At 32.5% G+C, this 21,607-nt stretch overlaps 1 protein-coding gene across 1 annotated transcript; it reads right to left on the bottom strand.

Moving 5' to 3' along the window:
- Window positions 1-2,393, bottom strand: LOC111411750. The gene is made up of 7 exons (XM_023042338.1): window positions 2,236-2,393; window positions 2,101-2,172; window positions 1,661-1,728; window positions 1,313-1,433; window positions 858-938; window positions 651-746; window positions 1-571 (listed from the first exon to the last, which is right to left on the bottom strand). Exons 1-7 carry the CDS (start codon window positions 2,371-2,373, stop codon window positions 491-493), a joined length of 657 nt encoding a protein of 218 aa, XP_022898106.1. The 5' UTR covers window positions 2,374-2,393; the 3' UTR covers window positions 1-490.
- Between the last annotated feature and the right edge of the window lie 19,214 nt (window positions 2,394-21,607).

Genomic DNA, 21,607 nt, shown 5'->3' with positions numbered 1-21,607 from the left:
TGTTGAGAAAATAAAAGGATCCTTGCTTTGGATTGAGGGAACATGTGGTCACCAGGAGCATGGTTCTTGGATGATAGGACAAATTCCAATGCAGCAGTAGTTTGGATAAAATCAGAAACCATGGACAATGTACATAAACATTCTTCTCTGATCGACTGTGTTTAGATTTGCTTATCAGTAAAATGATGGCAATGTATCTTAAATTTCACAAAAGTAAACACTTTGATATCCTAAGCTTGGCTAACTTGTGCATGATATATGACCTAAGAAATTTAGATGTCGGAGGACGATCATTTCTCTTCTTATTAGTTCCGTAACTGTGATTTCATCGTTTTAGTGCATTTTGATTGCCTTCCACGTGTTCCTTTTCTTGCAGTTGCTCACTTGTTTCTTTTTTTTCCTTTTCCAATGTATCTATGAAATCTTGTCTATCCTCGTTTCTCCCGGAAGGGAAAAAATGATACTTGGTGCATTACTCAAAGGAACTCGTTTAGTTTTGTATTTCAATGTCGTGCTGCTCTACATCTTCATCATCGTCTTCATCAGAGCTCAACACATCATTGTCAGAATTCTGTAACCGAAATGGAAAATGGCTGATTAAGTTATTGAACAGAACCAATCTATAATAAGGTGGGTTTTAGGGAAATAACCTGATATTGATGCCTTATGCTGCTTTGAATTGTCGTGATCATCCGAATTAATATGTACATGGGAAGAAGTACACCACCAGCCTTGACAATAAGCAACTGCCAAGAATGTGAATATTTTAATTATAGATAATTGGGTATTGCTGTAAACTTAGGTAGGATGCTAATGGTAATTTATCATTAATTACCAGTAAAAGATTAGGAACTTACTGTAAGAAGTGAAAATGGATAATTCCCTGTTCCACCAGTAAGCAGTACCAGTAAATATCTTATCAGAAGTAGTACTATGAACTGCAAAGTGGGCAAATGGTAAATTAATAGGAAATCAACATTTTCAATTCGAAATGTACAAATGCTTGAAACTCCATGCGTTGAAAGAACAAAATTGACTCTCGTATCGTCTGAGAATATGCTAATGCAAGTGGAGCTTTAGAGCTTATTTATTATTTGAATGTTGTCGTCAACACCTGCCTTGGCCTTACGTGCAGGTTGAATTTATTTTATTATTATTAAGGCCTGACACTTGCAAAGTTTTCATTAAGTTGTGCTCGTCATCTTTAAGGTTCCAATTTCATGTTTAAATTATATTTCTAGCAAATGAACTTCCAAATGTTTGTAAATGGTTTGGGATAATTGAAACCAACGAAGTTGCATGAACAGCTTACAATTACAGCCACTGATCTGCACCAAGAAGCACTTCTATCAGCGGCTGAGGCGCATTCGTAATCAAGAATTTGTACTGCATTTTCTTGTTCAGGCTCCCTTCTTGGAACTTCCAAGCTTCCCCTGTAAAAAATAGCAAGAAAATCTCTTGAATTAATTAAAGGCAAAAACAATATATTACAACCTTAAATTGTGGGAATAATATAAAAGGAAGCAATGCTCCCGTGAACTATGCCGGTGCAATTCAAAAAAAAAAAAGAAAGAAAAGAAAAGAAAGGAAAAGGTTGAGTATCATTGTGAAGTGAAGAAGGTGCATATTGCATATGACGTAACAATTAAAACATACACACCTTATGGTCACTGCTGAATCGATCAACTGAGCTTTCTTGGGCGGAGTTGTGTATCCTGGTTCAAATTTCTGCATTAAAAAAAAAATGAAAAAAAAAACTATAAATTACTTTTCAAAATAATCTAATCTGTTAAAGGACACCCGAAAATGAAAAAGTTGCTTAGCTTAAAATAAAATAATTGGAGAAGTAGATAAGAATGCAGCAATATAGTAGACTTTTTTTTATTCCAAGAAACAGGGTTAAGACAATGACAGAATCAAATTCCTTGGCTTCAAAATAGAGACATCTATAACAAAAATATATGCTCTCAAAGAACATAGAAAATAAAAACAGAGAGCTAGAAAGAGAATTTATTTGTACTTTGGAGATGAAACTAAGAATAAACTTGAAGTAAAAGAAAGAAAGTTTCAAACCAGAAGAATGAGAAACAAAATCCATACCTGTAAACAAATTTCGCATGTTGTGTTACCCTTTTCATTGCACCATCTCTGTATGCAGTCTCTGTGTGCAAACTGAAAACCGAAAATTGATATTCGTAGAACAATAATTCAAAGCGAAATATGTGAGATATATACCTTGACAGTTCCAGAACAAGCACAAGGAGCTTCCATGGATTCACATCTTTCGAATTCCTCTTCATGGCATATTCTACATATCGGTATTGTAGCAGATGATTTTAACTCATCTATGAACAATACAACAACTTCATCCATTATTTGAAAATTTTAAACTCTTCTTCCTTGTTCTGTTTTTGAACTTTTAAAGCAAGAAACAGGGAGTCGAAATTCCAATAATGTCCTTTGGTATGATTTTTTAAATCAAAAAGTCCACTTGGACTTTATCAACACGTAGAGATCAGTCTTTTTGACCTCATTTTCATTTGACGGAGTAGAACTTCATTCGAAGTACGACAATTCAAATCGGTAACTTTGTCCAAATATGTGGATTATTTTGTACAACTATCTCCAACATATTACTTTATAATGAAGAATAAAAGAAGGTTAAATCATTCAAAGTAAGAGAGTGCTTGATACCATTTTCATGTAAAAATGTATTTTAAAATAGTAAATTGATGGAAGATATGTAGTTAAAAAATAAATAAAAGTTTTTTATTTATGTATAATATTATTTTAATAAAGAATGTGCGGTTAAAAAATACATTTTGAAAAAAATGGATACCAAACGGGATCTAAAAAAAGAAAGTGTGAAGTGTTTATTTGAACTACTCCTTAAATTTATTCTTTAATTTAATTAATTTGGATTTATGCTCATTTCAATATGTAATTAACGAGGAAAAAAATGATTCAAAATATATTATTATATTAATTTGTCAGATTGTGTGACCCAAACAAATTATTTATTATTTTCATGTCTGCTCTTTTTCAATTATGTAATTCTCGCCTTTATTGAGTTTGAACGAATGAATGAATGTGAGTTGTATGATTGCTGATCAACGGATCTAAGCATTTTGAAAAAAATGGGGCCTATTAAATAATCAATTAATTTAGTTGTACAAAATATGTTGACAAAAATGGTTGACAAAACAAGTGTTGTCAGATTCTTGACATTTGATTTCAAATGATTTAAAGAAGTGTTTTTGAAATTATTGGTATAGATGTTGTTTTGTAAACCAATTTTGTACAAGTAGCATGCCAGAGGAAAGGGCTTTCTCACGGCTCAAAAATCTCATGTTATGTTGGTCCATTTCGGTTATTTTGGGATAAAAACTATTAACAAAGTACTAATTAGAAGGGGGAGAAAAATTTAATTTTGCCCTCTCTCATGTAAATTAATATTCTGACAATCTTGATTCGTTTGGTATCAAAACTAATGATTCACTATATAAAATTTCATGAGAAAAAGGTTTATAGACATAATTTCGCATTTACTAAATATTCATGATGCATGACTCAACATATCTTGCTGGGAAATTAGAAATCATCTAAAAAAAGTTGAACATCAATTTTAAGGGTCCTCCACCGCTTCGTTCCTGGAGTATCGTGAGAGAGGTTAATCGAGAGATGTGCCCCAACAGGTCAGAAAACAAGAGCTGTCTTTATACTAGTGCCCACAAAGAGTTTCAATCCATGTTTCAGGAATCGAACCCTCACACTGCGAGAAATCATCTACTTTTTGATGTTGAGTTGTTAATTGACACATTTTTGAAAGTGTTTTAAAGATCAAACGTACAAATAAAGTTATCAAAATTGTTCTACTTACAAAAAATGAAAACTTAGGTATATTATTTTCACGAATCAAACTTCTAACAAATGAGCCATTCATCTCAAAAATATATGATTAGTTAGTTTTAGGATTCTGATATTTGTGCTCTCTCTCTCTCTCTCTAAATAGTGATGTTATATTCAACACTAGTAGTGTCAGCACTAGTATAGTGTCAATTAATCGATAAATTCACTTACTTGTAATGCCACATTATTCATTTAATTGAACATATTAAAATACTCTAGTATCACTGGTGTTAGATGGCATTATTTCTCTATAAATGGAACGCGTGTCACCTAAATCTGACATATGGCAACTTGCCAAAGGATGAGAATACTTGCAGGCAGGCTAGTTGGTCGGCACAAAAATTAGCTTGGATCCAGCAATTTTTACGAAAATCTCAACATTTATTTTTAGTCAGAAATTGATACAAATAACCCAGCTCATGCTGGTATGTATTTTATTCAAAAGATCAATTCAACAAACTCCTCCTCACTGGCTACAATGCTTGCTTGCTTGCTTGTGCTATGTTGCTAAGTTTTGTTAAGATTTTTATCCTTTAGTAATAATTTTAATTGTCATTACAGAGAGAAACTGGATAAAATAAGCACAAATGTCAGGGCCTTAAAATAAACTTCAAATTTACAAATAACTTATTTTGAGTTGAGTGGCTCATTCGATACAAGTTTGATTGTGAAAATAATATACCCAAGTTTTCACTTTTTTTTTATTTTTTTTTTACAAGTAATTATGGATGAACAATTTTTAAAACTTTATTTGTGCCAAACAAGTTAAATGTAAGTTGGATCTTTAAAACACTTTCAAAGGTGTCAATTAACAAATCAAAATCAAGCATTAATTAAAAATTACATCATTTCTAATTCATCGACAAGAGATACATTCTGTATATGCATTATAAATATTTAGTGAATGTGATATTAGATTTATAAATCCTCTGCTCGTAACGTTTCGATATAGTGAACCACAAATTTTAATACCAAAAAAATCAATGTAGTCAGAATCAATTTACTCGTCCATTGGTTATGGGAGAGGGCAAAATTAACTTATTTTTTCTTCTAATTATTGTTATAAAAAAGAAGAAAAGAGAAAAGAACAGAGAGAAGTCAATAGATTTGTGCATATTTTATTATGAATCACAGCCTACCTAATAAACTTACATTTTACAACAATCCCTTCTGAATGATACGTTACAAAATATCTGCTTCGTTAAAATCTTGTTTGATAAAAATTCAATGGAGAAAAATCAAACGAAGAAAAAAGAGTATAGTTATTTTGGAATACTAAAAATAAATGCTGCCATATTAAAATCTTTTTAGGAAAACCTAGTAAGATAAAACCTAAACGAAGGAAAAAGAGTACAGCTACTCTCCCTGATGTGGATTACTGAAGATCTTTGAGTTGACGCATTCTAATTTCATGAACTAATTTTTTGAATGTAGATGTTGGCAGTACTTTCATGAATAAATCAGCCACATCGTCACTTGAACGAATTTGTTGGATATCGATGTTACCATTATTTCGAAGCTCGTGTGTATGAAAGAATTTTGGAGAAATGTGCTTCGTCCTGTCACTTTCGATATAACCTTCTCTGAGTTGTGCAATAAAAATTGCATTGTCCTCATACAAAATTGTTAGATTATCTTTTGTTAAAATTAACCCGCATGATACTTGGATATGATGAGTCATATTTCTCAACCATACACATTCTTGATTTGTTTTATGGATTACAATAATTTCAGAATAATTTGAAGATGTCGCTGTCAATGATTGCTTCACAGATCTCCATAATATAACTGTTCCTTCATGTGTAAACGCATTTCTTGTTTGTGATTTAGTTTTATGTGGGTCGGATGGATAACTTGCATCTTCATATCCTACTAAAGCAGATCCTAACTTTTGAGAATAAAATAATCCCAAATCAATTGTGCCCTTAAGGTGACGAAAAATATGTTTAACACCATTCCAATGTTTTCGAGTTGGTGTAGAGTTATATCTTGCAAGGAGATTTATAGAAAAAGTTATGTCGGGTCGAATGCAATTTGCAACCATTTCCAAGAAGACGAAATGGACCACTTTTCACATCAAGTGATCAAACAACCATAGATGATGCCAATGAATGTGCATTATCCATATAAAAACGTTTTAAAACTTTTTCTGTATACGTAGATTATTGAACAAATAATCTATCTGTGAAATGTTTAATTTGCAATTCAAGACAACATTTGATTTTTCTCAAATCCTTCATCTCAAATTCATTTTTCAAATAATCTGCAGTTTTGTTGAATTCTTCAGAAGTTCCAATTAAATTTAAATTATTAATATAAACTGCCACAATTGCAAATTCAATATCTGTTTTCTTTATGAAAACGCATGGGCAAACATTATTATTTTTTATAACCCTCATTCAACAAATATTTGCTAAAACAATTATACCACATGCGCCCGGATTGTTTTAATCCATATAACGATATTTGCAATTTAATTGAGAACATAATTCTCGGACATATATCGTTTGTTCCTGATACTAGGGTTGGCAACGGTTCGGTTATGGGTCGGTTCGGCCAAAACCATAACCGCACCACCAATTTTTGACAATACCATAACCGCACCATAACCACGTAAATCGCTTCGGTTATTATCTCGGTTCGGCACGGTTCGGTTCGATTAATAACCACGAAAATAAATTATTTTTTATAGGTTCATCCATCAAATTGATATAAAATAATTTATGAAAAAAGTCAATGAAAACAAAAACACAATATTTTAAACGAAAATGTAAACATTATCAAACAATATTTCAAACGAAAAAGAAAACATTATTCTAATTTTCAATTGTAAAATACAAATTTAACAAACAATATTATAAATATAACAATACTAAACATTTTCTTCATTCTTAATTATTGTGCATCGAAATTACTTGATTCATTCTTCTCCACAAATCCTACTAGCATAGATCAACACTCAAAGTTGATTCCTATATAGTAAATAAGAAATGTAAGTAGAAAATACAACGATACTACCTATTCTAGAATGGTTTTAACTGAGATTTAAATAAAAAAAATATACCTCTTCGTCAGCTTTCTTTTCGCTAAACGTTGCACAAGCTCTTGAGTATGATAAAAAAGTAGAATTTTCTACACACAATAGAAAAAAATTAACAATAAAAGGAACTGTGCGTGAATTTGTGGTTTGTGGAGAGTAGGGTTCGCATTTATATAATGTCATATTAATGCTATTATTATGGGCTAATGATAAGTGGGTTGGTCGGCTGAGTCATGTAGATGTAATTGGGGGGAGGGGGGATTTTGTTCTGGGCTAGATAGAAAAGTAGTGTAAAACCCAATAATCAATTCAATTGTTTTTTTTAATCGGGTAATCGGTTCGATTTCGGTTCGACGGCGTAAATACCATACCCGCACAGCCAAGAACCGGTTCATTAAAATAAAAACCATATCCGCCCCATTGCACCATCGGTTCGATTTTTTTCGTCCCATTCGATTCGATTAACCGCGATTTTCGATTTTGACGGTTCAAATTGTTATCCCTACCTGATACCTTAAGTCCTTCAGAGACTTTTATAAATATATCATTATCAAGTGAACCATACAAATATGTAGTTACTACATCCATAAGGAGCATATCAAATTTTTGTGACGCGGTCAAACTAATTAAAAATCTAAGAGTGATGGTGTCCATTACGGGAGAATATGTTTCCTCATAATGGTTTTTGTGAGAAATCTTAAGCTACCAGTCCGGCTTTGTACCTTATAATTTCATTATTTTCATTTCTCTTTCATACAAAACCATATTTGTATCCATCAAGGATTACATTTTTATGTATTCGAATTATAAGTCCAAACACTTTTCGTTTCTCTAAGAAATTCAATTCCGCCTGTATGGCTTCTTATCATTTTGGCCAATCATTTCTATTTTGATAGTCTTTAACTGACTGTAGTTCATGATCCTCATTTTACATAATATCAAGAATCACATTAAAGGCGAAAATATTGTCTATACCAACATTATTTCATTCCCATAATTTATAAGATAATATATAATTTATTGAAATCTCATTATTTTCAGACACATGTGGTTCTCCAGAAACCGTATTTTCAATATCTGATTGATCAATCTTTCCTAATGTGACTTTTGCCGAAGTTTTTGGTTAGTTTTTCTCTTGTACTTTTCTTTTTCGAGGTATAGAGTCTTTTGAACCAATAAGTTGATCACACTTCTGACGTATTTGTGATTCATTTGCTATAACAGATTGTTCTATAGGGACATCAATTTTTTCTAGAATATTTCTACTAGAATATATGACTTTGTCACTTTTCTTGTGTCAATAAATATATCAGGTAATTGATTAGCAACTCTTTACAAATGAATAGTTTTTTCAATCTTTTGCTCACATTGATTGTTGTAGGGATCAAAATGAGATAAGGTTGTTTCATTCCAATAAATTTTACCTTTTTTTAGGATGTACTTTTTCTCCTCCCAAAGTTGGAAAGTCATTTAATCAAAATGAGAATCTGCAAAACATGTAGTAAATAAATCACTCATTAAATGTTCAAAATACCTAATAATGGATAGTGAATCAAAACCCACATAAAATCCAAATCTTCGTTGGGAACCTATTTTAGTACGTTGTCGGTGGGAAATAGGGACTTGAACACCACAACCAAAAATCCGTAGCTAAGAAATATCAGGTTCATGACCAAGTGCTAGTTGCAAAAGTGAATGTTGATAATATGTAGTTGGTCTAATACGAATCAATAATGCAGCATGTAATATGACATGATCCCAAACAGAAGTTGGGAGCTTTTTTCATAAGTAATGGTCTAACAATAAGTTATAAATATTTAATAAACGACTCTACTAAACTATTTTGTATATGGATATGTACAACTGAATGTCCAATTACAATCCCAATTGTCCTACAATAATCATCGAATACTTGTTATCTAAATTCACCATCATTGTCAAAGCGAATAGTTTTAATTGAGTAATCGAAAAATAACACTCGTAATTTTATAATTTGAGCAAGTAGTCTAGTAAATGCTACATTCATTGTGGAAAGTATTTAAACATGTGAACATCTAATAGAATAATAAATTAATACTATAAAATAATGAAATGATCCACATGATGGGTGTATTGGCCCACATATATTTCTATGAATTCTTTCCAAAAATATTGGAGATTTAATATTGACCTTTGTAGTCCAATGTGTAATAATTAACTTGCTTTGTGAAGAAGCTACACATAGATAATTATCAGGTAAAAGAATCTTCTGGTTCTTTAAAGGATGTTCATATGAGTTGTTTATTATTCGACGCATCATTTTAAATCCTGAATGTCCAAGTTGACCATGGCAAAGTATAAAATTTTTTGGGTCAACGAACTTTTGGTTCATGACATTATTTGATTCAACCAATTTTATAAATGTATAATACATGCCTGATGGGAGTACATGAAATATTTCTTTTATCTTATTCTGATTAGATACAAAAGAAGTTATGCAAAGATATTCAACATCATTTTCTTGCATCATCTCAATGTGATATCTATTGCAGCGGATATCTTTAAAACTAAACAAATTTCTTCTAAATTTGCTAGAATAAAGTGCATCGTCAATATATAATTTTATATTATTTGATAAAATAATACAAACTCTTCTGGAGCTTTCAACGATATTTGATGCACATTATATTTTATTATTGCTTCTTGAAAAGCAATATATCAACGTTCTTTTAAAATGTTAATATTGTTGTACTACTTCAAGTGTATCAACAAATTATTATTTAGAAATATTTAATCTTCACAAGTATGTGTTCTAGCGAAATGTTAATATTTGCAGTGTTATGCTTCTTTATGAGCGATAGTATGATATATATCAATTTAAAAATATAAAAGAGCATCTAAAAATTGATTGGGCTCGTCAATGGTAAATATCAATTAAACTATTTAATTGATTAATCAATTATAATATCATTATTATACGATCATGAATGAAAAATAACTACCTGCTTGTGTAATGGCCAACTATGTTTAATATAAAAAATCGAATCCCATTTAATCAAATTTGCACATCTCCTCCTCTAACATATCCATTTAACAAGTAATTAAAAACTCACACATCTAATTGAAAATCAAATCTCTCTGCAAAATCAATTAAGCAATAAATAAGAATAACAGTCGAGGGAATAGAAATAATAAACGCACAATGGTTAAGCAAATTCCTAACTACGTTATGGCTTCTAGAACTTACCAGAATGTACAGTAAGAGAAGAAAGGAACCACACCTCCACTCGCAAAACCCCTATGTTTATCTGCCCAGTTGAAGTACTCCAATAGCTGAATTTCAAAATGAGAAAACATAATTAAATTGGGAGAGAATAAACCTGTGCCTTTTATCATTTATTTTCTCGAGTTAGTAAATTATCTGGCATTAATTACATTGAAAGAACATTTTTCTTTTTATAAGATCATTTTGTTTTTAAAAGAGTTTCTATGGCATGGGTTTGGATTAAAGCTGGGGTTTTATGAGATAGGAATTTGAAAAGTTTTGATTTTGCTTGAATTTTTATTTATTTATTTGGGCTAGGTTCGATTGTTGTTAATACCAACAAAATGGGGATTGGGTACATCTATAATTTCAGGGATGGTAGAGGAAGATGCTATATGATTGTGTGGAATAAGAGAAAAATGAATTCAAGGGGAGATTGATTGACGATGATGAAGAAGAAAAGAAAGAGGAGGAAGAAGAAGCCAAAATTTTGAATTACAAAGAATATTAGACTTTGAAAAATAAAGTTATCGTATGTGCTGATAACATGTTATAAAAGAGAAGATAACGGAGAGAAGTCAATAGAGTTGTGTCTATTTTATTAAAAACCAAAGCCCTGTATTTATAGGGCAAAATCAGAGATACAACAGTAATTATTTATAGGACTACAGAAGTATAATTATTATTCATTTCTAAACCCTAATAAACTTACATTTTACAACATTAATTACTTTGTGAATAGTTTTTGATCCCAAAGTAAACCTTACAAAAAATTATGAGGAAATTACATAAAACCGTAGATTAAAAATACAACATTCTAAAATCAGATGGCAAGTTTAACAATTCAAAAATCAGATTTTTTTTTAATCAATATTTTTATTAACGAAAACCCCAAACCCTAATAAAATTAAATTGATATACCCACCCCACCCGTAAACCGATTCATTCTCGCCTCCGTCCTCTCTCTCTCCCCCCTCCCTTCATTATCAATCGGAATCTGTAATCGGCGACATTGACATGGCGAGATCCGTTGCTGCAGCCACGACGACGATTCAGTGGTTTTATTGGTAGTGGTGGTAAGGTTGAGGTGATGATTGTGGTGTCGGTTTTGGGCGGCGTAGCTCGCGGCAACAACGCCGTTTCTGCAATGGTAGAAGTCAATCGGAGTTTCAGTGGTGTTGGATCTAAATTTGTGGTGGCTATGGAGTGGTGAGATGGTGCTTTCTCCATGTTCTAGGCGGTGCGTCGTCTCAGTCGAGGCGATGCAGCCTTGGAGAAATTAGGGTATCAATCTGTGGTTGTGACCATCGTGGTGGTTTTGTCGATGGATGGTGGTGGTTTTGGTGACTGTGACGGTGTGTGTGCGCGATTGTGTTGTTATTGGTGGTAGTGGTGGTGTTGGTAATGTGACTGTAATAGTCTCGGTATGTGGTTGTGACCATCGTGGTGGTGTTGTCGAGAGATGGTGATGGTGGTGGTTTTGGTGACTGTGGCGGTGTGTGGTGCAGTTGTGTTGCTGTGGGTGCGATTGTGGTGTTGTAGGTGCGATGGTAGTGTGGTGATTGGGTTGTGGAACCGTGGGTGCGATGGTGGTGGTGGTTTTGGCAATGACGGTGTTGGTGGTGTTGGAAATAGTGGTGAGATGGTGGTCGCAAGTGTCGGGTGGTGGTCACGAATTATTTGGTTGACTGTGACTATTAAATTGGTTAATCTGTGACCAATAAAAAATATGTGATCAATAAAAAATATAAATTGGGACCAAGAAATAATACGTGACCTAAAAATTTTTTTAATCTGTAACCGACAATTTGATAAATTGTGACAACTTATAAATTTTTTGATTTGTGACCGATAAATAAATTGTGACTTATAAAATTTTCGAACTGTGATCGTAAAATAATTTGTGACATAAAATTTTTGATTTGTGACCAAAAAATAATAAATGACTAATTAAATTGTTAATATGTGACCAAAAATTTTTATTCATGACCGAAAAATAATATGTAACCTATAAAATTTTTGATTTGTAATCGAAAAATAAGTTGTGACTAATAGAGTGAAAAGTTGTGTCTAGAAATTAATCCGTGACTAATTAATTTTTTGATTTGCGACTGATGAACAAACCGTGACCTTCAAAATTTTTGAATTGTGATCGTAAAATAATTTGTGACATAAAATTTTTGATTTGTGACAAAAAAAATAATAAATTAGAATTAAATTGTTAATTCGGGACCAAATTGTATAGATCCGTGACCTAAATATATTAAATTAATAAAATAATTAATTAAATAATTAAATCATAAATAAATTTAAATAAAAATCTTATTTTTGAATTTTGAAACTTATTTTCTTAATTTTGAAGTATACCATACTTAATTTCTCACTTATGAAATTTTCCCAAAAATTATTGACCTTGGAGCCTATGGAGGAAGAGTCCATTTAGGTATCAGGTTGGGGATTTCCAGTTGCGGGAGTTTGGCCCAAACATACGTTTCAAATTTTTTTTTTTTAAAACCCAAATCCACAGTAAAAGATTTTCATTTTTATATTATTTATGAAACTAATCTTTGGAGATTTGTACTACTTCCATAACTCCAAACTTTAATTTGTTCCGAATTCATCACAAAACTTTAAATTTTGTTCCACACCAGTCGCCACATCAATCTTCATTATAAAAATCAATATTAAATTTGACTTGGCAAAACACCATACATTTTTTCTCTTGTGGAGAGAGGACTCCTTTGGAATTTATAGAATTGATGCTAATCCAAATAGACGATTTATGAACAAGTTATCAACGTGAAACAAAATTTTTAGTTGGGTGACACAATTGAAATAAATTAAAGTTCAATCACCAATATGAGACAAATTTTAAAGTTCAAGATTAATTTAAAACAAATAAAATTTAATGACGACGACAAATCTTTTTACCTTAGGAAATGATTATGAGCTAACTACGATTAGAGGTGTTAAATGAGACGATTCAAATTTAATTCTACTTGAAAGAATGCAAATACAATACGAGTCTATTCCTACCCTCCATCATCATTACGTTATGAATGATGCCATGACGATAATTCAGTAAAGTGCAATTATGCCACCTTGAAGCTGCCAAAACCTTTCATTCTAGATTGGGTTTTGGAAATTTTTCAATGTTAGATGACACAAAAATAGCTCTCATTGGCTTCAAGTTGGCTATGGGGGTAACTATTGAACTGGACTTCAAATAGACAGTGATAGAGACGAAGTTGATAGTACCAAACTTAAATGAGTATTAGAAAAAGTGTAACTCTGGAAGCTTAAGTATTAGCAAATTCCCCAGAATGTTGGATATGCATTTTTAGAATTTCACGCCTCCAAATATCTAATTAGCAAAGCCTAATTGCAAGATTAAGACCAGAATCCGCTTGTAGTATACGATTACTAATAGAGGTCCCATTATATGAGTAATGCTATAAAAGAAACTAGGCCGCAGGCTGTTGTTCAATCAAGAAAATCCTCGAAAAACAATTTAAGGGTGTCTATGTTGGAAAAATTAGGTGATTTGTGTGTAGATAAATTATTAATTAATATAAACATAATTCAACAATAATATAACATAAAATAGAAAAGAGATTTAAAAAGCAAGTCTTGAGAGTCACGTTGAAGACGCTGTCCGAAAGTTGTGTTGTTTCCCCTTCGTATGGGTACTTTCGACACTACACGACTCCAAAATAAAATTCATGTGACTTACAGTCGATTCTCCTTCTATGAGCATGACTATAGGGAGATAAGTAAATGAACCATTATCAAATTGTCAAAACTATATAAAATAATAGAGAAGTGTAGAGTGTATTCTATCAATTTATCCTTTTTATGTTATGTTTAAAGCCATAAAAATCACTTCCTTTTATAGGGACAGATATAACCCACACATTCATGAAATAAATCTAATTTATGTATAAGTTATAATCAATTAATCATGAGTTCCAAATTTGTATTTAAATGTAAATTGAAAATTAAAATTACCTTTAATTGGGACTTTTGAAGGAAACCCTAGTTGCTGCTTAACAAAGACCCCAATTTATGCTGAGGTGTGCCTCTTTTTACATAAATAAAATCTAAGAAGATGGAATATGAGAATCTTAAATAGAGGTTGTGTTGAAATTAAATCATTCAAAACAATCAAATCGAGTGCAAAGAGCCCTTTTATACACAAATAAACATGATACTACCTTCCAAGGTTGGTGATGAGGAGGTTGAGTAGAATCACTGCATCACAAGATAAACTGGCGGTAAGGGGATGATGAAAACGTCTCGTTTTCCCCTCCTTCACATTACATTGTTGTCATTTTTTAGTGTAATATCAAGGAAGTAAACCATTAAACCGCTTGTCCCCTCTATAGTTCTATGCACTTATGGATGATACCCAACAAGATTTGGCTTTTACTTGAAATATAGATGGTGAAAGCCCAATAATAATTACCCAAGAGGAGGGTGAACTAGTTATTTAAAAAACTTTTTCGAAAGTGATTGCAAATTTAAACAATTAACGAACAAAATAATGTGCGAGTAAGATAACATAAGAAAATAATGAGTAGGCGCAAACAATGTAACCGTTACCAAGCTATCTGTTACGAGTAAGGCCTTTTTCGCTATTGTTGATTAATTATGACGCAATCCAGCCCTTACAGCACTTCCAATGACTTACAACCAATGAGCATCGATCATTTTACAACGTTGAAATTTTCGGGACTTACAACGCGACCCACGATTAAAAACAAGATAAATAAATGTTACAGGCGAAAACTTCTCCCTTAATAAATGATATGAACACAATTAAGTATTAAGAGAGAAGTAGGTTCAACACTTCAATAAATTGCAAAGAGTATAGCTCAACTGTTGGTTGAAAAACTTTGATCTAGATAAAAGATTTTTTGCAAGTTTTCATCACTCAAAAAGTTTTTCAATAATTAAATATTTTGATCTACTAAAAATTGAAAATTAAAGTAGTAAAGATCAATGAATGCCTCACTTAAATGCTCTAAGAAAGTTGTTGCAAAAGAGGTAGAGAAAATGAGTATTTATAGCACTCAAATGGTCAAAAATCTACCAATCCAGATGTATGATTCGGACGATGTAAAAACTAGCCGTTTGAGAACGGTCGAAAGAATGACCGTTGGGCCATCCAGACGTCTAGATAGGTAGTGAACTGCCTCCTAATGTTTCCTTCATGATAAATTTTATCTATATAGGTCTTTGAAATGATTTTCTCTTTTATTTTGTATAGATAAGTATTTTTGTAAATATAATCATGAAATCGAAATACTTATATTTTTTTGATAAATAATCTAATATTTTATTAATCATGGATAATACACATGAAGTATATTATCAATTAGTACAAGACAAAAACAACGTAAAATTAGGCAACTCGTCTATACGAGCAGTAGCCGCAACATTAAATCAAGTATACGGTGTCAAATAAAATAATTCTTAAATCTGCTCTATTATCTGTGTATGATTATCAAAATAGCGATTGTTTCTCTCCGTCCACACACCAAGGAATGCATCTTGGAATAAGGTCCCAAACAAGCTTGCTATCCTTATTACGAAATCTTCTCCTTCATGCTTTCAATACATTCTCCATACGTCGCGGAAACACCCAATCTATATATTGAGAGGCTAGAATATTGTTCCACATGGAACGAGCACAGTCAAAGTAATTGAACAAGTGGTCAATCATCTCCCCATTCCTCCTACGCATATAAAACCATTCCATAACATAAAAACCCTTTATTTAGAGATTATCCACTGTTCACACATATCCCCTCATAATCGCCCATAGTAAAAATGCAACTCGAGGTAGCAGTTTACATTGACATACATCTTCCAAGGAAATGAGCTCTCCACAGGTTCCAATAAGGATCTAAAATAAGAGCTTACTGGGAATTTGTTATCCCGTGCCAACCTCCACCTGCTGCAATCACCCTTTCCAACCCTGATTTGCACTTAAGACAAAAGGTCAGAATCAGCATATAATCATCCAATTTTCAATCCTGTAGACCCCTCCTAAAAGTAATGTTTCAGCTAATATTCCCATTATGCATATGTAAGACTTCATTCACCATAGCAGATGATATCAAAATAATACAATACAGGGAAGGGAACCCACTCTTAACGGCCGATCACCACACGAGCAATCTTCCCAAAATCTAATAGTATTCCATTCCCTACCTCATACATCATCTATCCCAAAATTCTCTCCAACCTCATCGCATATACCTCTACAAACTCACTCCATAAGAACCACGATGCTCGACTAAGCACCATCCCCTCCATAACGCCGTATTTCACGTCTATAATTTCTCATCAAAAGTTCTCCCTCTCCATGCCAAATTGCCACAACCACTTACCCAACAAAGTCTTATTAAACAATACAAGACTCCTCAATTCGAGGCCCCCCATTTTTATGGGAGAACAAACTGTACCCCAATTAACCAAGTGAAGTTTCCTTTCATCCCCTAAACCTCTCCATAGAAACTTCCTTTGAATCCGTTTTAATCTTTTTGCCACTGATGCAGGAAAAATACTTATCTTTTGAAAATAATTTTTATGTAAGTAATCTTTTGTAACGTGAAAATGTTCTCGTGTATAAAAATTCTTTTGAGCTATAGTCGATGCAAAGAATTGAAGTGTTTTACTTTTATATTTGAATTCAAAAACGCATCTATATCTAATGTCTTGAATTTGGTGATCAATCTTTTCTCCAATGTGATTTTTGACGTCAATGCTCGATTTTCATCTCTACGATCGTCAATTGCCACTTGTTTCCATGTTGATCGTCAAGAGCCAAAATCGTTTCCCCATTTGCTTGTTTTTTGATCTCGATTTTTGTGTCTTTGTTCTTCATTGACTTTTCAATAATCACTATCAACACTCGAATTCAATTTGTTAGAAATAAACGCAATCGTTTTGTGATAATCAAAACGATAAGTCAACCATTAGGTCAACATATAACTTATGAGCAAAGCCAACAAAATAGGCTTCTATCCTATGGGGCTTTATTTTCTACTCACGATTTATATTCATTGTTTCTTCCCTTATTTATCACATTGAAAATTGAGTTTAAAATGCGTGTATTACTAAACCCCTTAATTTGTCATTTATTCTACCAACTTTTCAGAAATATAAAAATACTTGACAAGAATGAACATGCTTCAATGCTAATTTTTGTTTTAAAAAAAAATAATAATAAAAATCTTTCAATGCATTTTCAAATCTTTTGTTACTTTTTTTTCTATGGTGCCCATTTACAAATAAAAAAATTCAATTGTTCATCGCTAAGAAACACAATATTGAGCTTAATAAAACAAGAGGCTCAACTATGCAAAACATCAGGCTGCGAGATTGCATCCCCACCATGGCTGCAAATAGTTGCAAAACATGCCTTCTAGATCTACCGTTCACTTATGAAACCAAAATTTAAAGTAGCAAAGAATCAAACACTATCATCTTCTATGCAAAAATTACTCCAACACGGCTTTAGATTGTTGAAAAAATGGGTGATTTGTGTGTAGATAAATTATTAATTAACATAAACATAATTCAACAATAATATAACATAAAATAGAAAGGAGATTTAGAAAGTAAGTTTTGAGAGTCACGTTGAGTATGTTGTCCTAAAGTAGTGTTACTTTTTCTTCGTGCGTGTACTTTCGATGCTACACGACTTCAAGATAAAACTCAAGCGGCTCACAACCGGATTCCTTTTATGGGCACGACTATAGGGAGATAAGTGAACGAACCGTTATCGAGTTGCCAAAACTATATAAAATAATTTAGAACTGTAGAATGTATTCTATCAATTTATTATTTTCATGTTATATTTAAAGCCATGAAAATCACTCCCTTTTGGAGGAACAAATATAACCCACACATTCGTGAAAATAAATCCAATTTATATATAAGTTATAATCTATTAATCATGAGTTTCAAATATGTATTAAAATGTAAATTGAAAATTAAAATTATTTTTAATTTTGAAATTTAAAATTTATTAATATTTATGTTGCAATAGCCTACGATGGAAGAAAATAACATGGAGGAGAGAAAAATAGCAGTGGCTGGGGACGAGAGTGAAGAGAGTATGTATGCCTTATCCTGGTGTCTCGTCAAACTCTTGTCCCAAAATTCATACACCGAAAGTACCCTAATTCTCCTCTAGATGTCTCTGGTATCTCTCTCTTGCTCTCATAACCACATCGTCTAAAAGCTAAGCCTTTAGATGAGGTAGAAAACATGCAAAAGTCCTAAAACCTAGATGAATCTAGCTTGCAAGTCTAGAAACATAGCTTGCAAGTCTAGAAACATGTCGAAGACTAATTAAGTTTAATTTTGTTCATTCGTGTTTCATTTCAAACAATTGAAAAAAAAAAAAAAAAAAAGATCCCACGGTTTGTATTGCTGGTAATGTCATTGCAACCATGGAGAAACACAACAATGACTTGACTAAATCAGCGATGAGCAGGGCAGAGGTAGTTTACAAAAACTTCAACACTCCTCTGTGTATGTTCTTGGGCTGGGTTGTGTGTTGTGCACAGGTGTAATGGCACTAGGAAAATTGCGGGTCAAATTAGAGATGCCAACGATGCGATATGCATAGCTGTGGAGAAACTTAGAGCCAACAACGACATACTAGTGATGAGAAGCCACGACTATCGTTTCTTCAAGAGATACCTTAACTTTGCTTCTAAAATTTTCTCGTAATTCTGATTTCTGAATGCAATTACACTTCCAGTGCTCTACTGGGAAGCATTAGTGATTACTGTGCTAAGCGCGTCAAGTGCCCATTAGCGGTTATGAAGCATCCCAAGATTGCCTTCATTCATGTGACTAACAGCATGTTTAGCTAAGGTTATGAGGTAAATAATTTTTTTAAATTGGTTAAAGTTCAGAATAAGTTAACGACATTTCTCAACCTTGTTAGCATAAAACGTCCCTATGTTTCAATTATTTAATTATTTATTTATTTTGCATTATCACCCTTTTTTCATGTTTCATTGTCGAAAACATCATTTTCATCAATTTTTACCCAATTTATTAATTAAAATTATCAAATGACAAATATGGGTCTTTTTAACTAAAAAATAAAGAACAAATTGCAATTATACTCCTAATTTTTTCAAAAAAGTACAAATAAATTAAATTAAAAAATCAAAGAAAAAAGGAAGAAGAATCATCTTCTTCTTTCCCTCACCCCCATCCCTACCTCCTCACCCTCGCCACAAAACGAAATCAAAAAATAGAACCCTTATTGGTGCTAATACTAGGACAGCCATCGACCGACTTGTTCCAAAATTTCTGCCATGATAATAAACCAAACACGCCAATTGCCAAAATTTCTGTCCCAAACCCACCTCAAGAACAAGTTTGTTCAAAAAATTATTTTAGCCTAAACAAGAAAAAGCTATATAGAGGGGTTCAACAAGGGCATTGGGTCAAATGGGTGGCGAAAATTAGACTTCCACAAAATAGAATGAGAGTTTGGTTGGCAACTTACGACTCTGCCGAGGCTCTCACTTATGCTTACTACCGTGCTACCTATAGACTCCATCGTTGGGAGTATAATTGCAATTTGTTCTTTATTTTTCTTTTCTTTTTGTTTTATTTATAAGGAGGGTATATTTGTTATTTTACAATTTTTAATTGAGAAATTGGGTAAAAATTGATGAAAATGACGTTTTCCACAATGAAACATAAAAATAAGGTTGAAAATGCAAAAATTTAAAACGTATTATGCTAACAAGCCATATTTCTCAAGACTGAAGTTCAATTATTGCAAAACATACAAAAAGTCACCAAGTTTTCTAAATTCAAGTTTAGATGATGATGATATGTGAATCTATTGCTAAAAAATATTCGCTTGCAAAAAAATTGTGTGGACGTTGAAGTAGTTAATAAGGATTGAAAACAATTGAATATGACTTAAAAGTAATATTAGAAATTCACCAATTATTTCCTTTAGGGATGAACATTTTTGTATTTATAGAACCAATAGAAAAGGCTCAATTCCAAAAAGAAGGCTGGCATTGGAGATCAAAATGCAAGGGAAACAAAATAGATACAAATACGAGGTACTTCTCATGTATTTACTAGTCCAAGCGAGAATACATCATTAGAAGACTACAGTCAAAATGATGGAAGCCTTGAAATCTATTATATCCATAAATTATGTGACATGCACGTGATGGAGGGGTCCCATATATACTGACGTGGCATCAATTATTTATTGATTGGGCCTATTTTAATTGAACAATTGCATATTGGGCTTGGAGCTTGGGTCCGGCCATTGCTTACGAGGCTCATTTTCATTTTCTATATACACGTGGGTTTTATTTACAACCGAGGTATGTTTTCTAACCTTACCCAAATCTCATCTCCCTTTCTCGCACTCATATTTCTCTCATTCGACAGTTGATTTGATCGTTAGAGTGTAAACGATCGTGAAATCTTTTTTTCGACCGAAGACCTTTGCCTTATAACGAGGTGCTCAGTGCGCAAATGATGTCTACGTAGAGAGGACACAGTCAGGATTTTGTTGGCATTTTTTGAGGTCAACAGATTGTCGCATTCCCTCCATGTAGACATCACTTGCAAACTGAGCATCCAATTAGAATGCAAAAGCCGTCGGCCAAGAAAAAGATCCAATGATCATTTGCACTCTAAGTGTCAAATTAACGATCAGACGAGAGAAATATGAGTGCAAGAGAGGAAGAGGGGATTTGGTCAGAATTAGAAATCATACCTTTGATTAATAGAAAAATGTAAATGGGCAAAGTGATGTTAATGGGCTGTACCCAAGTTCGAAGCCCAATATACAATTATTTAATTAAAATAAGTCCAACCAATTAATTAGTTGATGCCACGTCGGTCGATCACCTCTGCATCAGTTTATCACAACTGCTTATATATTTAGTCTCCTCTCTACATTAACTTCATCACGATGACTTATATTTCAAGTCGGACCCAGATATAAATATTTGACTGAGACTCAGGGACTATTGTGATTACTGTTAGCATAGACATTATATTATTGCTGCCAAGTATACATGTCACATCACTGCTAGCGTGCCTCATGACCCATGACACTATTTTTATTATTGCTAGTACATATGCCACACTTCTACATTATCATTTAATAGATATCATTTTACTTCACACTCACAAGCTTGACATGTTATCATTTACTTTTATCATCATGAGTAATTTGAGGGGTAAGTGGACCACAAATTAATTTTATATGCGTGATGGAGATATTGTGTTGTATTACAGGTAGGTTTAGTCCGTATTACAGAGGAGATGCTGCTGAAATTTCAAAAAAATATATGCAGTATCTATCTTTCGAGGCAATTCGTAACTTCTAGCTTATTCAG

This window comes from Olea europaea, chromosome 16 (assembly GCF_002742605.1).
Source record: "Olea europaea var. sylvestris chromosome 16, O_europaea_v1, whole genome shotgun sequence".
Classification (NCBI taxonomy): Eukaryota; Viridiplantae; Streptophyta; class Magnoliopsida; order Lamiales; family Oleaceae; genus Olea; species Olea europaea.
Note: the sequence above shows the minus strand (reverse complement) of the source record. Positions and strands in the feature narration are given on the sequence as shown.

What these genes read in the sequence shown, in the direction of transcription:
- LOC111411750 (XM_023042338.1), bottom strand. Translation starts at nt 2,373, where the DNA reads ATGGATGAAGTTGTTGTATTGTTCATAGATGAGTTAAAATCATCTGCT. An exon ending in GATTCAGCAGTGACCATAAG is followed by an intron (nt 1,434 to 1,660) that starts GTGTGTATGTTT and finishes TATTTTTTACAG; the next exon opens with GGGAAGCTTGGAAGTTCCAA. An exon ending in ATCCATTTTCACTTCTTACA is followed by an intron (nt 747 to 857) that starts GTAAGTTCCTAA and finishes CATTCTTGGCAG; the next exon opens with TTGCTTATTGTCAAGGCTGG.